The sequence below is a fragment of the Melospiza melodia genome, chromosome 16 (genome assembly GCF_035770615.1).
Source record: "Melospiza melodia melodia isolate bMelMel2 chromosome 16, bMelMel2.pri, whole genome shotgun sequence".
Lineage (NCBI taxonomy): Eukaryota > Metazoa > Chordata > Aves > Passeriformes > Passerellidae > Melospiza > Melospiza melodia.
This window is the reverse complement of record NC_086209.1, coordinates 1166022-1184125: the sequence shown is the minus strand read 5'-3', so window position 1 is coordinate 1184125 and position 18104 is coordinate 1166022. Positions and strand designations below refer to the sequence as shown.

Here is an 18104-nt window from a genome sequence, read left to right as displayed (position 1 = left end):
CTGACAGTTTCCCCTGCCCACACTTGGAGGCCAGGCTGGTGCCACCTCCAGCGGGAGTCGGATCCCGCCGGTCGCCAGGTCCGATGGGGTCTGGCATGGGAAACCCTGCCCAAGTTCGCCGTGGCCACTATCCCAGCTGTGGATCTGTGGTGGATCTGGGAGTCTCATGACTCTCCAGGTTACTAATGGCCTGGAAACTGCTTCATCCTCAAGGCATGCATCTTCCTTCTTCATGCTAAGCAGAGAACAGGAATGTTAGTTGGACGCTCCCACCACTTCTTCAGTGGCAGCAGCTACCCCGTTAACAACGCTGGTGCCACCGGGACCTCTGCTCTTCAAGTGCTCTAGTGGCTTTCCCGGCCAGATTTTGACCTGGTTTACCTCTTATCAATCCCGTGCCCTTCAGACATGCTGCAATCCTCCTATTGCTGCTTCCTGAAGCTCCTTCCGCCAGCCCTTTTGCAACCCTGCTGTACAGACCCACCTGCCGTCCCTACATCCTGCCTGCCCCTGGCGGGCTTCCCCAGCCTGCCCGCTCCTCCCCGTGGCAGCTCTGCTTCCTTGGACCCTTGCCCAGCCCTTCCCCACCTGCTCCCAGCTGCTCATCTCTCTCAAGGGTGAGGGCTACCTGGGCTGGTCCCTGGGGCTCACTGACCACCAGCCCAACCTCGCAGCCTCCCTCTCACCCCATCTCTGCACTTCTTCAAAGCCAGTACCTTGTGGCCTTCACGGATCTCATTCCCAGGGTCCTGGGCCAGTGGTCCCCACCTCCCTGAGGTGTTGTCCCATACCCCAGCCCCACCAGGACAGCACCATGTGCCCCAATCACTCTTCACTCTTCACTAGCCCCCAGTGCGGTTCAGTGGTGGCAGAAATGTTCACCTTGAGATGCAGCAGTGCCGGGAAGCCACTTCTCCTCCTCCTAGAAGTCCCTTTTCCCCTCGGATATCCCCGACCCCCAGGCATCTGCCGAGACTCTCAATGTGCCCAACATCCACAGCCCCCAGGCTTCGTGCGTTCCACTCATGCCTGGCTTGGCTTCGGACGAGGCAGCTCTCAGCCGTTCCCAGCAGCGAAGCCAGGTCCTTCCTGGCTTTTCCTCCCATCCTGGGACCTTTAATCCCCTTTTTCCTATTTCCTGTGCCGTCTCCGGGGCCATGCGGGCTGCCCGCACCAATGCTTCAGGGAGTGATGCCGCGGGCAGCGCAAGCCTCCTCAGCGCCCGCGCCACCGCCGGAAAGCACAGAGCGGGGCGAGGATCCCCACCGGGAAAGGGGCACCGCGGCCCTTCGTCACCCCGCGTCACCTCAGGTTACAACTGGCCGGCTTTTCCCGGCCCCAGGCGCGGGGTGGGTGCGCTGCCGGGGAACGACGGCTCGGGGCGGAGCGGCGAGGAGCGGAGCGGAGGCAGGATGCGCTGGGCCGGGCCGGGGCGGAACCGGGGCGGGCGGAACGGGGACGGGGCGGAGCGGGGGCGGGCGGAACGGGAGCGGGGCGGGGCCTGGACGGAGCCGGGGCGGGCGGAACGGGAGCGGGGCGGGGCCGGGGCGGGCGGAACGGGAGCGGGGCGGGGCCGGGACGGGGCCGGGGCGGGCGGAACGGGAGCGGGGCGGGGCCGGGGCGGGGCCGGGGCGGGGCCGGGGCGGGGCCGGGGCGGGGCCGGGGCGGGCGGAACGGGAGCGGGGCGGGCGGGGGCCGCTCGCGGCGCTCGGCACCGGGCACGTCCTGCAGCCGCTCGCCTTCCGCGGCCCCGGGAGCGGCCCCGGCGCCGCCGCCGTGGCCAGGCACGGGCCCCCCCGGGATGTCCTCGTCGCCCACGGAGGAGTGCCGGTCGCCCGTGGGGCTGGACTGCTGCAGCTGCTGCCTGGATCTGGCCAACCGGAGCGGGCTGGAGGAGGGGGCCGGCGGCGAGAACAACAACCCGGGCAGTCCCACCGTGAGCAGCTTCCGGCAGCTGCGGGAGCAGCTGGTCCGACAGAACCTCAACACCGACAAGCTGAGCTCCATCATGCGCCAGGACTCGCTGGAACCCGTCGTGCGGGACCCCTGCTACCTCTTCAACCAGGGTATCTGCAACAGGAATATCGACCAGACGCTGCTCTCCATCCTCCTCCTCTTCCACAGGTGGGTGTCACCGCCAGGAGCCCGGGAGCTGCCGGGGGCCGGGTGCCCCGGGGCAGCGGGCTCGGAGCTGGCAAGAGAAGGGGACTCGTGTGACCCCCGGGCTCGGGGGTGTCGGCGGCGGTGGAATCTGGGTGGGGAGAGGCCGCGTCTGGCACGGAGTCTGTGCGTGGTGCCAGCCCGTCCCCGGGTGCGGGTCCGGGTGGCTTTGCTCTGCCGTGCCTGTCTTGTGGTGCCCTGTGTCTGCCGGGCAGTGACAACAGCCCCCAGCTGTGTGTCTTGGCCGCTGGACCGTGTGCTCATCTCCCTGGCTACCTCTGTCCACACAGACAGTGCCCGCAGGGGCATGGATAGTGTCCAGCGACAGACAGGCATCGGCCCCATCCTGCATGGAGAGCGCAGCAGGTTCCTTGGGAAGCAGCTGTGCTGCCTCGAAAGCCATCTTGAGTGTCACTGAGAGCCTGGCTAGGGAGTCTGAGAGTCCCAATGTCAGCTCCTGTCCTTCCAGCAGCTCCCCTGGCCCTCCCCCGGAGTGGACACAGGTTTGGCCTGGAGTGGTGCTTCCCGTGCCTGGAAAGTGGCTCTGCCCTGTCCGAGCTGGTCTCGGGGTTGCTCTGGGCAGACTGCCTGTGTCCCCCAGCTGAACGTGCTGGGGGCTGCTCCCATCCATCCCCGGCAGACTGAGGAGGCAGAACTGCGGGGTTTGCCCTGCTCCCTCCTCTAGCAGTGAGAACAGAGGAGGCTGAACGGGGGGTCCTGGGGGCTGCCACTCTGGAGGCTCCCCAGCCCTGATGAGGTGAACCCCAGAGGGGAGGAGTGGACAGAGCTGTCTCAGGTCCTGCACTGGCGCCGTATGGGGCTGGCTCTGGTGACACCCTGTGTGGGAGCAGCATGTGTGAGGGCTAGCAGGTCTGGGTCTCCCCAGTTCAGCCCGAGAGAGCTGAGCTGTGCCAGTAGTGCCGCAGGTGCCCGAGACTTCCAGCGTCTTCAGCAGGTGGGACACATCCACTACCCTGAGGAGACCTGTGGCCCATCGGTGCCTCGGGTACAGATGTCTGCCTGGCTGGCACGGCGGGCAGCGGCTCTGGGGCTGGCTGCTCCGCCATGGGTGGGTGCTGCGCACGGGGAGCGGCAGCCAGGCGTTCAGAGACACCCCAGCATCCCCTTCCCGGCACACGCGGCGTGGGCGCGCTCCCGGGCTGCGCGGCAGCGGGTGGGCTCACACGTGGCTGCCCCACGCGTGTGAGCCGCCCCGGCGCGCTCCCGCCTCCTCGCCCAGCAGCGTCTGACGCCGAGAGCTGCTGCCTCGAGCCGGCCCTGCTCTTCCTGCACTTACATAACGCCGAGCTGCCGCTCAGGTGGGAAGGGAGGAGCTGGGACACCTGCCAAGGCGCTGGTGCCTGGCCCGGACGGGGAGCAGCGAACCTGCCCCGCTGAGAAGGAGCAGGAGCGAGAGGTTCCCCTCCTCCCCGGGAGGCTGCAGCAAGTTGGCACCGTGGGTGAAGGGGGAAGCAAGACCTTGTCCCTAGCACGGGCTACCAGGGCTGGGGTCAGAGCCAAGCGCCTGGACGGCTTGCTGGGGCAGTCGGTGACAGTGCCTGTGGGCCAGAGGCCACTGATACGGGCACCGCAGGCTGCTTTCAAACTCATCGCTGCTGGAGCAGCACCTGTGGTGCTCCTGGTGAGGCAGGGAGTGAGCAGAGATGCCAAGGGACAGGGATTTCTCGCTGTCAGTGTGCCTTGGCAATCCTTGCTGCCCGTCTTCCATGCCCTGTTGTGTGATGCGTCCCAAGAAGCTCCATGCATTGTGCTTGTCACGGGCTGGGCTGTGCTGTGGTGCAAAGCTGTGTCCCTCTGTCATGCCCGGTGTCCGGGCACCTCGGTGCGGAGGCTGCCTGGGTGATCCCCTGCCACCCCTAGGTGGCACAGCACGGGGGAGCTGGGTGCATGGCCCCGGGCACTGGAGCTAGGTGTGCCCACACCTGTGTTTGCAGTTGTTTTGCTGCAGCCTGAACTTTCTCCTTCTGGGGAATGAGCCAACACATCCAAGAGGAGATAGCATACGCAGCGGAGGATTGTGGGTGCCAGAGGAACACCCCGATAACATGCCTGATAAGGGCACCCTGCTGCTGGCACCAGGGAACCCAAACCATTTGGTGCCCATTGTTTTGGCTGACGTGCTCCTACAGCAGCACAGGAGGAGGGGAAAGATGTGTGGATACACATCCTCGTATGTAGCTGACATCCAGGACAAGCATGGGATGCCCAAGATCCTAAACCCAGAGCTGAGCCTGGCTCTGGGCCTGGCTGGAGACAACTCAGTTAGAGTCAGATCAGTGCTGGGCTTCTGAGACAACACACATTTCAGCATGTCTAACCTGTCTCTGGGGGTTTCTCTGGCTGGGTGGTCCCTGCCAGGCTCTCCATACCCTTTGCTCACAGCAGGGATATTGTTAGGGATGCACAAGGAAGGCGTGCTCTGGACCAATTGCCTCCAGGGCTCATGCTCCTGCAGAAAGCCCTGCTGTTTCAGGAGTGCACAGGATCCTGTGCAGAAAGGGCTTCTCCCCACCGTGTCCTCACACAGGGCATCCCAAACTGCCTTCCAGGGAAGTCTCAGCAGTGCCAGGGGATCATGCTCCCATGGAAGCACCAGGTACAGGGAGGGCAGCTGCCACCACCCTGGCTGGGCACACCTTCTCCCTGCAGGTGCCAGTGAAGTGGGCAGAAAGCTGTCCCTCTGTAGTGCCTCTTTGCCATCCCTTTGTAATGCCAACGTTATCCCAGACCCAAACACAAGCCCAGCTGAGTGCAGGCCAGGGGAGCAGGCCCATGACCACCTTTTCCTGGGCCAGGTGGCTGAGGGGAGCCAGGGGGGTGGGAGGAGGTCGGCCCTGCAGGGAAGCAGCCCCTGGGTCTGTGCTAGCCTGTGATCCAGGCGAGACCTGCCTGGCTCTGGGTGGGAAGAGGAGCTACACACCAGCCACTCCTAGGCAGCACGTGGCAGCCTGGCCAGCCTGTGCCCATCCTGCTCCAGGCTGTGAGGGGACACCTCTGCATAGCCTGTAGGCACTGCCAGAGCTGCTGCCCAATCCAACAGGTTGGGCAGTGACCCATCCTTTGGTCTGAGCCATGAAAGCAGCTGAGGGCGACTTTCTCCCAGGCCTGGGCAAGCCATGGGAGTCACGGGGAGGCAGGGAAGCTCTGTGTGAGGGGTGGGGGAAGCACAAATTTGGGCAAAGCAAGGGCAGCACTGCCTTTCCCAATGTAAGGGCAGGCCAGCAAGCAAGAGCTGCCAGGGCAGCAGTACCAGCGTGGCATTTGTGTCACAGCACCACTTGTTCCTGTCTGTCGGGTGTCACTTTGCAGCAGCAATGCAGGAGGAGAGCAGCCAGGGCATAAAGGGCATCCCGAGGTGGCAGGGCCAGGGCAAGCATTCCAGCTGGTCGAGTGGGCTGAAGCAACAAGGACACATTGATGGGGAGAGGGGCCATGAGTGAGCATGAGAGAGGTGTGGGTGTAGGACCAAGCTGTGCTACTCTCCTTCTTCTGGCCCTGGGACAGCTCTGAGCTCTGCCATGGAGGGGGCCAGGAGGGTCCCCGTGCCCTCCAGAGCCATGCACCAGGGCTTTCTTTGCTTTGCTCCCACAGGACAGAGATGCACGTGGCCTGACCTGCGGCCTGCAGTGTTGGTTGCAAGCCTTGCACACCACTGAGGTGCTGGGGAGATGTTGTTTCAGTGGCAGGGAGTAGCTTGTACTGCTGGGAGGTGCTTACTTTGGCATACCCAAATGCTGCCACCCTCGGGAAGATGTCAGGCAGGCAGCTGGCTCAGCTTGGTCTCCACCATGGGCATCTCAATACCTTGGGACCTCCATCCCACGGCCCAGCAGACCAGGCTCACAGGGGCTGGCACTGTGCCGTGCCATGCACCATGCCCGTCCCTGCCTGCTCCTGCAAGACCCAGCTCCTCCAGAAGGATATTCTCAGTACTCTCTGGAGCACAGGAGAGCCATGCTCAGCCCCTCCAGCCCCTTGGGAGGGAATCATTTGCCCCTGACCACAAGGCTATGGCCAAGGGGGCTGGCACAGCTGAGCCAGTCTGGTGATGCCAACGTCAGCTTCCCAGCAGCCTGTCATCCTGGTTCTCTGGGGATTCTCCAGCACTACCCATCTGCTAGGGCAGGCATTTGGCTCTGCACAGGCAGAAGTAGGTGTCCCAAGGTGAGGCAGGGATGACAGCATGGCCCTATGGGGAAAAGGCTGGACAGGATTTTTTCCAGCTTTGAACTGTAAAGATGAGGAAGAGCTTGGAGCTGAAGGAGGCTGCAGGGCTCTGCCCTGATCCCAGCATCATGCCTCCTCTCTCCAGCATCACATTATCCCTTCCTGGTGAGACACGGCCTGATCCTGGACAGTCTGTGCTGGGACCTGACGCCACCTCCTTGGCCACTGCCCAGCACAAAGAGGGTTAAAGCTGACTCTGTACTTTTGGGGAGCATCGTGACCTGCCTGGGACCAAAGGGCTTGGAAAGGCTTGGGATATATGTTGTCAGAGCCTGGCAGCTGTGTGTGTGCCCAGGGGACGTGACCATGTATGGGTCCGTGTGCTTTATGTGCACTGCCAAGGCCAGTGAGGCTCCAGGTGGATCCTGCCCTTGGGGAGGACTGAGGCCCTGTTGGTAGAGGGCAGAGAATCACAGAACCCATTAGGTTGGAAAAGACTCCTGAGGTCATCATCTCCAACTTTACCCCAGGGTGTGTGCTGGGGGAAGAGGGCTGGAGAGGCGAGAGAGGCTGCAACCCATCCCGATGCTTTGCAAATGAGCTCTGAGTTATATTTATCCAGGTGCTGAGCGTGGCTGGCTTTGGGACAGGACATCATCCTCTGTCTGTGTGCTGAGTTTTATATATATATTTGAGGGGGCTTTTGCTGCAGAACAGCTCTAGTGGCAGAGAAGAAACTCTGGGCCCTTCAGACTCCAGGATCAGGGTGGGATCCAGTCCTTGCCTCACCTGCAATTCCCTGGGGATGGCAGCCCTGTCCAGATTGGCAGAGGGTGGTAGATGCCATGGGGCAGGACAAGACATTTCCATGTCCTTTAGCGAGACCATCACAGCGATATGCCTGTGACAAGGAGCAGGACTGCTCCGGGTGGTTTGGAGGCAGGGGGTGTTCTCAGGCTGTTCCCAAGGGTTGGCACAAGCAAGGTGATGGCTGGCTGCTGAGGTTGGGCACACAGAGAGCCTCGGCAGCACCACAGGTATGCATCCTGCCAGGAACCGATTGTCTTTCACGTTGTTATTGTTCTGAAATGTCAGTGACGGCAGGGTTTCAGTGAAGGTCCTGATTTGAAATGCCCGGGATTCCACGCAAAGGCCAGGCAGGGTATTAATAACCGTGTCTGCTGGAGCCGTGCTGCCCTCCGTGTCCTTGCCTGACCTGCTGTGGGTGCCAGCCGAGCTCTGCTCCTCTGCCCCAGCCCCTGCCGGGTCAGCTGTGCGGGGCTGGGGTCCAGCTGTCCCTCGGCTATTGAGGGGCTGCTGGGGCTCCTGCTGGGGCTCCCCTCGAGCGTTGGGCCAGGCAGGAGAGCACCAGGCTCCAGCACCTGTGGAAGGGGCCAGAGAAGGGCCTGAGGGGTTCCATAAACAGGGCTTATTCTGGGCTGGAAGAGCAGATTTGGGTAGCGTGGGGTGTGCTGCACAGCTCCCGCAGCTCCCCTGCCTCCGTCCTCATTACATAACGAGCTGCCTCCCAATTAGTGAGCGGGCACTCCTGCACGCCGCAGGGCAGCAGCTGCCAGCACCTAGCAGGGCTCTGGAGCGCCTGCTCCTGCCTGAAAAGGGGCCTGGGATTGTTTCTGGAGGATGCCAGAGGCCCAGCTTTGGGGTTCCCCTCTGGGCTGAGGATCCCTGCAGAGCTGAAGCAGGGGCTGGGGGGCAGAGCCCGGGCTGGCAGCCCCTGCGTGCCTGCTGAGGGGTGCGAGGGCACCGCCAGCCCCTGTGCTGTGGGACGTCCCTTCAGTGCTGCAGCCACCTATGCTCTATCCCCACTGCCCTGAAAGTGGACCCGAAAAGAGCACCCAGGACATGGAGGTGATGCAGTTGGGGCTCTCCAGGATGACCCAGTAAGCTCAGGAGCAAGGACAGGTCTGAGTTCAGAGCCGTGGCTGGCAGGAGCGCCGGGGCAGGGCACAGGTAGGCAGGGAGCGATAACACCGAGTTCAGTGACAGCACTCCAGCCCGGCCCCTGGGTGTGAAACACTTTGCTCTGCAGACAGATTTGTGGATTAAAGCTCTGCCAAGGGTTCAGCCTGCAATCCTCCCTGGGGCTGGGCATCCGTGGTCCATGGGAGCCGGTAGCATGGTGGAGGTTAGCTGCACTGCCCCAACAGCTGGCGTGGTGCTCAGAGAAAGCTGCAGGGTTTTCACTGGGCTGTGCTATGCCTGGCACTCTCACCTCAGCACCTGGCAGCTGTGGGACCCTTTGGGGGGAGCAGTGAGGTGCGAGGGTGCCCCACAGTCCCTGGCAGGGTACCCACCAGGGTGTCTGCACTGGGTTGGCAGCGCAGCACGGGGCTGGTGTTGACAAACACCAGCAAGGTAGGATGTTTGGCCACAGGATCCAGGGCTGGTAACAACCCAATGAGCCTTTTTTCCTCTTCCTCTCCTATACCAGCATGCCTGGGGAAGCTGTGATTCTGGGGGCTTCCAACATGGTGAGAAGGGAACTGGGTCCTCTCTGGCTTCCAACATGGCTGAAACTGGGTCCTCTCTACCTCCCCTCCTCACACTACTGCTGGGAGGCAACTCCTGCTAGGGGCACAGGAGGAAGAAGAGGGTCCAGAGACAAAGTTAAAGAAAAATTGCAGCTCTCAGCAGGCTGGCTTGAGGGTGTGCACTCGCATGCTAGAAAAAAACAGAACTGGGAGTACAGCCAAGTACCTTTATCAGAGGAAGCAGTCAGCCCCACAGCTGGACACAGGAGCCTACCAGGGCTCCTTCCACCACCCCACACTGCCTCCAGCCCGACAGGTTGGAGGAGTCTCCACACCGCAATCCCTGCCCATGCCTGCTGCCTGGTGGGGTGGGTCACCTGTGTCCCCTGCCCGTGGCCACAGAGCTCATTCTGCCTCCATTGGGCATGAAGGGAAGGAGGACATGTTCCCTGTCAGCCTTCCCAAGGGTAGCTTCCCTCTGGCCTTCCCTCACTGAAACCGTCTCTGGGCTTCCCCAGCGTGGCAGGGGCCACCACCTCTGTATGGGCCGCACGTGACTCTGGTGTCCCCTGGCTTAGGACTGGGACCAGGCAAGGCCACCAGCACCAGCTCTGCAGGCAGGGGGTGCATCCTTGCCCAGGCATGTCCGGGTGTGCCCAGAAGGGGTTACCTGCTGTTCTGGAGCAGCATGTGCCCTGAATTGGGGGATTTGGGACCCCTCCAAGGCTCTGATGGGCATGACCTGGGTCCCCATGTCACAGGGCTCCTGGTTGCATGGGGCTCCTGTGTGTCTCACACAGTTCCTAGGAGGCACCAGCTGAGCTGGAGGGTAGTCCCAGGCTGCAGGGAGCAGCTCAGCCAGGGAATCCCCAGGAGGAGGAAACCAAGATCTGGACAACCGGTGTGCTCTGGCAGTGCTAGGCCCACAGCCCTTGGGACTGGCACAAAAGCCCCACGCCAGTGCCACAGGGCAGGCAGTTGCTGTTCAGGATCCTGGGATTCCAGGGCAGACTCAGCTGCCTGTTTGCCCTTGGGCAGCCCCTAGCACTACCTCTCCTTTCCCAGAACCAGGATGGAGCTGCTGGACAAGACCTGGAGCTCCTCGGCCCTGTCCCACAGCCAGCCCTTCCTGGCAGAGGCACCCACAGGCCCCAGCCATCACCAGTGTCCCCAGCCACACTTCCCCCGTTCCTGCAGAGCATGGTAGGGATGCCCTGGTGCTGGCATTTCCAGCCCCTTGGCTGGTACCACCATAGTTGCAGATTTGGGGCTGTGACAGGCAGAGTTTTCTTAGCTGTGTTTGCAAGCAGTAGCTTTTCCTCTCCCACTCCGCTCTGACCCTTGGAGCAGGAGATCTGGCTCTGCAGAGCAGCCTGGGCAGCCTTGGCTCTGCGCCTTTCCCAGTTTGCTCTCCAGTGTCTCTGAGGCCAGGCTATAAACATTTCCCACGCCTCAGACCCTCTGAAGGGCCTTCCTCCCATTGAGCTGAGTCCTTGGGAGAGAGCAAGCCAGGAAAAGTGCCACGGAGCCATGAGCACAGCCTGGAGCAGGGGGAGAGCCAAGTCTGGGGAGCCAGGGCTGCTCCTGAAGCCCCAGCCACCCCTCCAGCTCCACTGGCCACTACCAGGACAGGAGCATCCTTCGGTGTGTGGCTCTGCAGTGCCTGGAGCAGGTCCAACACACGGGGCTCAGTACAAAAGCACGGCTTGTCCCCGGGGCTGTGAGGAGAGGGCATGTCCCCTGACCCACAGCACTGTGCAGGTGCAGGATGCCAGGCAGCAAGAGATAATCCCCTCGTCCTCCTCCCTGTCACCCCTTGCTCCAGCCTGGCGGAGCTCTGTGGTGGCTGCAGAGCTCCAAGTCCCATTGCTGGGGAGGGGGTTGTCACTTTATGTCACCCAGTAGCGGGGCTGGCACCTTCTGGGCTGAGGCACAGGCTGTGTAAGGGCTGAGGGGCTGCTGGCAGCTTTGGGGTGTCCTGCAGGGCCACTGCTGGGGTGATATCATCATTGGCTGGCGTCACTACCTCTCCTCACTGCTTGATGACAACTGTGGGTGCTTTTTTCCCCAGAGAGCACAACAGTTAGTGTCACAACTGCCCTGTATTGCGGCTGCTGTCGCTGTTACCAAAATAACCACAGACACAAGCTGGGCCCAGCCTGATGACCCTCCTGTCACTGTGTGCAGATGCAGGAGCTGCCAGGCTGCTGCCTCGGGGATGCACTTCACACCATTGGCCCCTCTTGCCCAGCCTGCTCCAAGTGCCCATCACTGGTGCCACGGGGTAACTGGGAGTCCATGGTGACCTGCTCCTTGGGAAGAGCAAGGTGGGTGTTGCCCACCCTGCTGTGCTTGGAGAAGCAGGAGCAGGTGATGGGAGAGGAGGTGGCTGCTAGCAGCCTGGCAGGGCCAGGGCTGTGGTGTGCTAGGAAAGGGCCCCCCCCACCACTTGGGGTGCAGCTGGAGCCCTGTGTAGGACCCTGCTGCTGTGGGGGCACTGGGGCAGCTCAGAGGAACTCCTGGAGAGAGCTGGCACCAAGCAGGATGCGGCAGAGCCGGGAGCCTGCTGCTCGCACCGTGGAGGTGGCAGCAGGGCTGCAGGGGATGCCTGAGCGCTGGGGGTGCCCTCCCGCTGTGCCCTGTGCCGCTGGCAGGGCGTGCAGGCAGGGCTGGGCATCACTGTTGGTCAGGGCAGCGTGTGCAGGGGGTGCCAGCAGAGCAGCAGCACAAAGTGTGCGTCACAGAGTCACAGGGCAGAAAAGACCCTCAAGATCATCAGCTCCAGGTACTAAACTAACGTGCTCGCACATGTGTGCAAGCAGGGTGCACCAAGGTGCACATGCATGTGCAGGGCGTGCCCCTGCGTGCAGAGCACACGCCCGTGTGGGCTGCAGACACACGTGTGCATGCAGGGGATGTGGGTGTGTGGCTGTGCTGTGTGTGCACGCACGTGTGCAGGCAGCACTTGCTTGTAGGGGCTGCAAGGTGCGCCCTGGTTGTGTGCACCCCACTACACACTCAGGAGCCCCCGTGTGAGGTGTGGGGCTGCGAGGGGGCTGCAGCCCCCTGCCCAGCCTGATCGCCTGTGTAGGGATCCCCCATTTAACTGAATGCCAGGAAAGAAACTTCTGCTTCTTCATCCTCCCGAGCATCCCTTGCTGCGGCCTCTCGAAGGCCAACAGATCCTGCCCAGCCTAAGTGAAGAACCCATGCCCTGAGCAGTGCTGGCTGGAAAGAGCCAGGAGGACTGCAGGGAAATCGGTGGCTTAGTCCAGTTTATTTTTGCAGTAGTCCCAACTCCATGGGAAAAATATTGGAGGTGGCAGAGCTGAAGTAATCTCCCCCAAAGCATTTTCTAGCTGCCCTCCAGTAGCTGCAGAAATATCCGGGGTTTTTTCTCAGTCCTTGGTGCCTGAGTGCTGCATCAGGAAGATGCCAGGCAGGGACCAGGAGCTTCAAGCTGTGAGACAAGGACTGCCAGGCAGGCTCTGGTGTGCCGGCTCTGGAGCCCTCGGTCCCTGCCACTCATGATTTAGGGCTTCCTTTGGGAAGGAGGCTGGACCAGGACTGGGAGGCAATATTGCAGGAGGTGTGACACAGAGGCACAGCTGCCAGGGCTGGGGCAGGCCGGGCTCCAGCCACCCCAGCTCCCTGCTGTTGACAGCTCTCTGCAGAAGGCAGGAGGTGGCCCAACTGTAGGAGAAAATGCTCTCCCCATCTCTCCTGTCTTCTCCCCTGTGAAAGCGCACGCTTCATGAGATGCCGTGGCAAACTCAGTTCACATCCCCTGGTGTGGGTGGTCTGGACTTGTCCCAGCGGGGGGACAAATCTGTGTTCCAGGGGCTGCCACCAAGCCCACCACCGGCCACTCTGGGGACAAGTGCACACAGAGGCCTTTCATCTCCCCAGGGAGGGGGGCACCCGCGCAGCTCGGGATGGCACACTGGCCATCGGCCTTGAAAGGGCCAATTGAGTGCAGCTGAGGTCATCTCCCAGCGTGTTTACCCTGTGGCTGGAGCCCCTGGATGCAGCCAACACCCAGGCTGTCTCTGCCACTGCGAGCTGGGGGACGCAGCCACAGGCAGAGCCAGCATCTGGAGCGAGGGGCTGGAGCAGGGTCGGGGTGGTATGGCCTTCCAGCCACCGTACTCCCCGAGCCTCTTCAGACGGAGGGACTGGTAAGTCGGGCCTGGTGTGGGTGAGGGGAGGAGCACAGGCCAGCCTCGGGGCTTGGGGGACAGACACCTGCCTGCTCTCTTCAGTGCCAGCACCCTGCTCAGCCCCTGCACAGCAGCTTTGCAGGGGCCGGAGTAGTGCTGACACAGGGGGATGTGCACAGTTCCTCCCCCAGGTCCCAGATGGGCCCACCAGGGAGAAAATGCTTTCTCACATCCACCCATCAAACCCGCATGTCCCAGGGCACCCACATATGCCCCGGCTGCAGTTCACAGATGGCACAGCATCCTCACTCTGCTCTGAGATGGGGTTTGTGGGGAGCTGCCTGGCTAGGTCTTGCTCCCAGCAGCAGGTGTGCTGCGCTGTGCCTCAGTTTCCCTTTCTGATGGGGAAATTCCACTCTGCTCTCCCTCCCTGCTTGAGGAAGGGGCACAGCAGCACACCCACAAGTCAGGGTTCGCTGGCCTCTCCCAACAGCCAAGTGCCAGTCATATTCAGCGCCCCCTGGATCGGGGTGCTGAGTGTCCTTTGCAGCATCCCTGGAGTGCACATGCCCTGCCAGCACTAACTCTTTCTTGGATACTGTGCCGTGTGTAGGGTCTGCCATCCAGCATCAGCCTCGCCATGCCCAGCAGGGAGTGAGGTCCCGGGGTCAGGGGCAGCAGGCAGCCACTGAGCAAAGTCCCCCCAGATCCAGATGGCAGAGATAAATGGGCAGCCAAGGGCAGTGGAGGCAGCACAGGGTGGGCAGTGCCAGCCCAGCCCCTAGGGTGCTGGGGGCATTTTAGGGGCGCTGCTTCCACTTCTCGGAGGAGACCCACCTGCTCTGTGTATAAATCTGTCTGTGAACGCGGGAAGGACCCGTCGTGCACACGGCAGGGCGCGCGCACGGGGGCGGCGGGGAGCGCGCACGGGGACGGCGGGGAGCGCGCACGGGGGCGGCGGGGAGCGCGCACGGGGGCGGCAGGGCAGGGCGCGCGCACGGGGACGCCGCTCGGCGCAGCCTTGCGGACCCCGCCCCAGCCGCTGCAGTGCCGGCCGTGCCCGCCGGGGGGCGCCCTCCCGCAGCCCGGTTATGCAACGCTGGGCGGGGCCGCCGGGCCGAGGGCGCGCTCGGTGCCCGGAGCGCTCGGGGCTCCGCGCGGCCGCCCCGCCCCGCGTCGCTGTCCTGTGACCCCGGGCTGTTCTGACGCCCTGGGCTGGTGGTGTTTGGTGCTCCCGAGTTTGTTACGGAGCCCGATTTTGTTCTGGACCCCAGGTGTGCTCTGCATCCCTTAGTTGTTGTTCTGCACCCAGGGCGTGTTCTGTAGCCCGAATTTGTTGTGCAACCAAGGTCAATCTGTTGCACCGTAGATTTCTTTCTAGGTTCTGCACACAGGCTTGGCTCTGCACCGTGGGGTTGTTTTGCCCTGTGCCCCGAGTTCGTTTTGTACCTCTGCTTTGTTCTGTATCTGGGCGCTGTTCTGCACTCCGCAGCTGTTGTTCTGCAACTTCAGGGTGTGTTCTGTATACCCTGGGTTGGTTCTGCATCCCGGGTTTTCTCTGCGTGCAGGCTTTCATTTTTCCTCCTGGAGTTGTTTTTTACGCCTGGGTTGTTTCTCTGCTCTCGTTTCTCTTGTTTGTCCCTCCTGTTTCCGTTTGTTTTACATACCTGTTTCTCTTATTCACCCCGGCTTTTAGCAGCCCCTTTCTGTTTTTCTCTCACGTTTCTATTTTGCCACCCGGGTTCTGTTTTGAATGCCCATGGCTCCCCTTTCCCTCCTGCCTCTCTTTCACAGTCACGGGGCCTTACTGTGCGGGACCTGCAGGCTGCATCTCCAAATGCAGACCGGCTTCACCCCTTCTCCCGGCCCCCAAGCAGATGCATGTGTCCCCCCGACTGAATCCCCATCCTGGGTGCCCAGGAGCACAGGAACGGGATGCTGAGGCTTGTGGGCTATGGGGGGTTGTACGAGGGGTGCCGGGGGTCCCAGGACTCTGCCTGCAACAGACGAGGGGTGTGGAATGGGGGTGCAGATTGGGGGGGACGGTGCTGAAGCGCGGGGTCCTTGCGCTGGACGGCGCTGTGCTGGAAGGGGCGCAGGGGCTGCAGAGAGGTGCAGTACCGAGGGGCAGTACCGGGCTGAGGGGGCAGTACCGAAGGGGCAGTACCGGGGTGAGGGGGCAGTACTGAGGGGCAGTACCGGGCTGAGGGGGCAGTACCGAGGGGCAGTGTGCCGCACTGGGGCAGTACGGGGGCAGTGTGCCGCACCGGGGGCAGTACCGAGGGGCAGTGTGCCGCACCGGGGCAGTACGGGGGCAGTACCGGGGGCAGTACCCGGGGTGAGGGGGCAGTACTGAGGGGCAATGTGCCGCACCGGGGCAGTACGGGGGCAGTACCGGGGGCAGTAGGGGGCAGTACCGGCGCAGCCCCCGGCGCGGCGCTGCGGGCGACGGGCGGTCTCCGCCGCGTTCGCCCCTCCCGGCAAGGCGGGCGCCGCCAATATAAGCGAGGGCGGCGGGAAGGCCCCGGCAGTGCGTTTTGCTCCGTCTGTGCGAGTGTGTGTCCCTGCGCCCGCAGCTATGAGCACCGGCATGTACCAGTCCCCCATGGAGGTGGCTGTCTACCAGCTCCACAACTTCTCCATCTCCTTCTTCTCCTCCCTGCTCGGGGGGGATGTAGTCTCCGTGAAGCTCGACAACAGGTAGGGGCGGCCCCGGTGCGCCCTGCGTCCCCGCCATTCGCCGCGGAGATCTGGGGGAAGGGGCGTCCCAGTGCCCGAGGGTGCTGCTGCGACCCCCGGGGATGAGGTGGGGGGGCAGCGCTCCTCCGGGAGCAAAGGACATACGCGACCGGTGCCTGAAATGAGGAATTCCCTTGGGGAGGAGGACGCCCCGATCCGCTGGTTGGGGGCGAGGTGTCGCGGATGCACGGACCCCTGGGGAAGGGAGGATTTCGGTGCTGACCCTCGGCCTCTCGCTCTCTTGCAGCGCCTCCGGAGCCAGCGTGGTGGCCATTGACAACAAGATCGAGCAGGCGATGGTGAGCTGCAGCTCTGCCCCTTCCTCCCGCACCTTCCCCGTCACCCCGCGGGTGCTGTGCACGGGGGTGATCTTCCCGCTCCCGGGGGGGGCTCGGCCCAGGGTGGGGGTCCCCACTCCCCGTGGCGCTGCCAGGCACGGCTCTTCTTTGTCTGCGACCGCCGCGAAGCTCATTGGCTCCAGCGGCTCCGCAGTGCGCCGCCAGCGAGGGTGGACGTGGAGGGGAACTTTCGGGGTCTGGGCTTGCCCGAGCCGGGTTCCCGTTCCCTGGGTGCTCGGGAGCTTCAGCCCCCCCAAATGCCGGAGTAGGTGAGGGGGCTGGAAAGTGCCTCTGGATGCAGAGAGACCAAAGAGATGGCGGCTGAGGGAGCTATGCTGGATGAGCACCAAGCCCTGGCCAGGGTTCCGAGAGTGCACTGGGGTGGGGAGGGATGGTCCTTGAGAAAAGCTTCTGCACCATTTGGCATTTGTCCCAGCACTTGGGAACAGAAGGGATCAACCCTTTGAGCATTAACTCTCCATTAATTGGTCTCTTCCTTGGCCTTTTGCAGGATCTCGTGAAAAATCATCTAATGTATGCCGTGCGGGAGGAAGTGGAGGTCCTGAAAGAGCAAATCAAGGAACTGTTGGAGAAAAACTCCCAGCTGGAGCGTGAGAACAGCCTCCTGAAGACCCTGGCCAGTCCTGAGCAGCTGGAGAAGTTCCAGTCGCGGCTCCCAGCAGAGGTGCTGTGCCCTGAGGAGCAGAGCCCCGGGGTGGCTGCCCCGGCTCAGCACTCCGGGGGCTCTGCGGTGTAAGGTGGCTCTGTCCTCGGGGTGGGCAGAGCCACAGAACTCTTTCTACTTAATCTCCTGCAAAATCGTTTCCACCTTCATCTCACACGAAGGACTGCCAGACCCTGGCACTGCGCCGTGCCCCTCGGGCAGCCCTGGCCAGCCCGCAGAGCCAGTGGCCATCTCCGTCATGAGGATGCTCTTCTGCGAGGAGGACAGGGGCAGCTGGCCCCCCCTCCCCATCCAGCCGCCCCCCAGGTGCCAGGAGGAGATCTGGGGTGCCTGTCCCGGCAGGCGTGGGCAGTCTTTGGCACCGTGACGGTAACCTGCGGTTGGAAGGAGCGCACGCCGGGCCCCAGGCCGTGGTTGCATTCTGCAGGGGGTGTCTCTTTCTGGCAAAGCCTGGCATTGGAGGGAAATCCATGTTTAGTGAGCAAAGCAGATTGTGTCCCGTGAGCCACCCAGGAGCCTGCTGGAACCCAACCCAGACTGAGCAGCACCAGGGGTGGCAGCTGCACATAGACCGTGGCTGAACGCACAGCAGTGTGGAGATTACAAGGAAAAAAAGCTTGTTTTGTTAGTTTGGGCATCTTCTGTAGCTGTATCTATGTATAAACATGTGCACGAGGTGCCTCTGAGGCTGTGGGGTGCCCGCTCTGGGTCAGCCATGCCCATCTCAACATCTGGGGCATTCGAAGGCGGACTGGGATGGTGAGCACCTGGCAGTGGACAGCCAGCTATGGAGAGTGGCACCAAGGAGGGGGCAGATTCACTCCTCTCTGGCATCCCACCTGACAGAACCGTGCGGCAGCACTGGGAGGATCTGGACTGAACACTGGGCAGAGCCACAAGGCAGGCTGTGCTCTAACCCACCGGGGTGGAGGAGCCAGCCCGTGTTCCTGGGCTCCCCTCTGTCCCTGGCCCGTTCTCTGGGATGTGACGGGACATTGCTTTTGATGTCAGAAGCGGTGACACTGTTGTGTAAATCTAGATAGAAATGGCAATAAACTCTACTTTTTATATATACCCATGCCCCAAGCTGTGTCTGTGGCTGGGAAGGGGCGGGAGGGTGGTGGCAGTGGGGAAGGGACTGGGAATTGCTGGAATGGGACTGGTGAGGATACTGGGCTGATGCTGTTCCCCAGCTGAGAAAACCTGGCAGCTCCCCACCTTTGCAGTGGGGTTTAGTTCCCCTTAGATGGCCCTGGCTGAGCCAAGATGGGTTTTTGGAAATGTGAGCAGGCAGCCCCTTCCAGGGGCTGGATGTGTGGTAGGGAAGAGTGTTGTGAACCTG

General features: G+C 62.6%; 1 protein-coding gene across 2 annotated transcripts; it reads left to right on the top strand.

Moving 5' to 3' along the window:
* Positions 1-1777: 1777 nt before the first annotated feature.
* On the top strand, positions 1778-17836 carry TSC22D3 (TSC22 domain family member 3). Of its 2 annotated transcripts, none has more exons than XM_063170216.1 (3): positions 1778-2124; positions 15987-16038; positions 16589-17836. In XM_063170216.1, the coding sequence occupies exons 1-3, from the start codon at positions 1802-1804 to the stop codon at positions 16832-16834; spliced, it is 621 nt and encodes a 206-aa protein (XP_063026286.1). In that variant the 5' UTR covers positions 1778-1801; the 3' UTR covers positions 16835-17836. The 2 variants fall into 2 exon arrangements, with proteins under 2 accessions (XP_063026286.1, XP_063026287.1); XM_063170217.1 differs by lacking the exon at positions 1778-2124 and adding an exon at positions 15521-15700.
* The last annotated feature ends 268 nt before the right edge of the window (positions 17837-18104 follow it).

Excerpts from the sequence above, each read along its gene's own strand:
- TSC22D3 (XM_063170216.1), top strand. The coding sequence starts at position 1,802 with ATGTCCTCGTCGCCCACGGAGGAGTGCCGGTCGCCCGTGGGGCTGGAC. Across the intron at positions 2,125-15,986 it reads ATCCTCCTCCTCTTCCACAG|CGCCTCCGGAGCCAGCGTGG; the intron begins GTGGGTGTCACC and ends GCTCTCTTGCAG. Across the intron at positions 16,039-16,588 it reads ACAAGATCGAGCAGGCGATG|GATCTCGTGAAAAATCATCT; the intron begins GTGAGCTGCAGC and ends GGCCTTTTGCAG.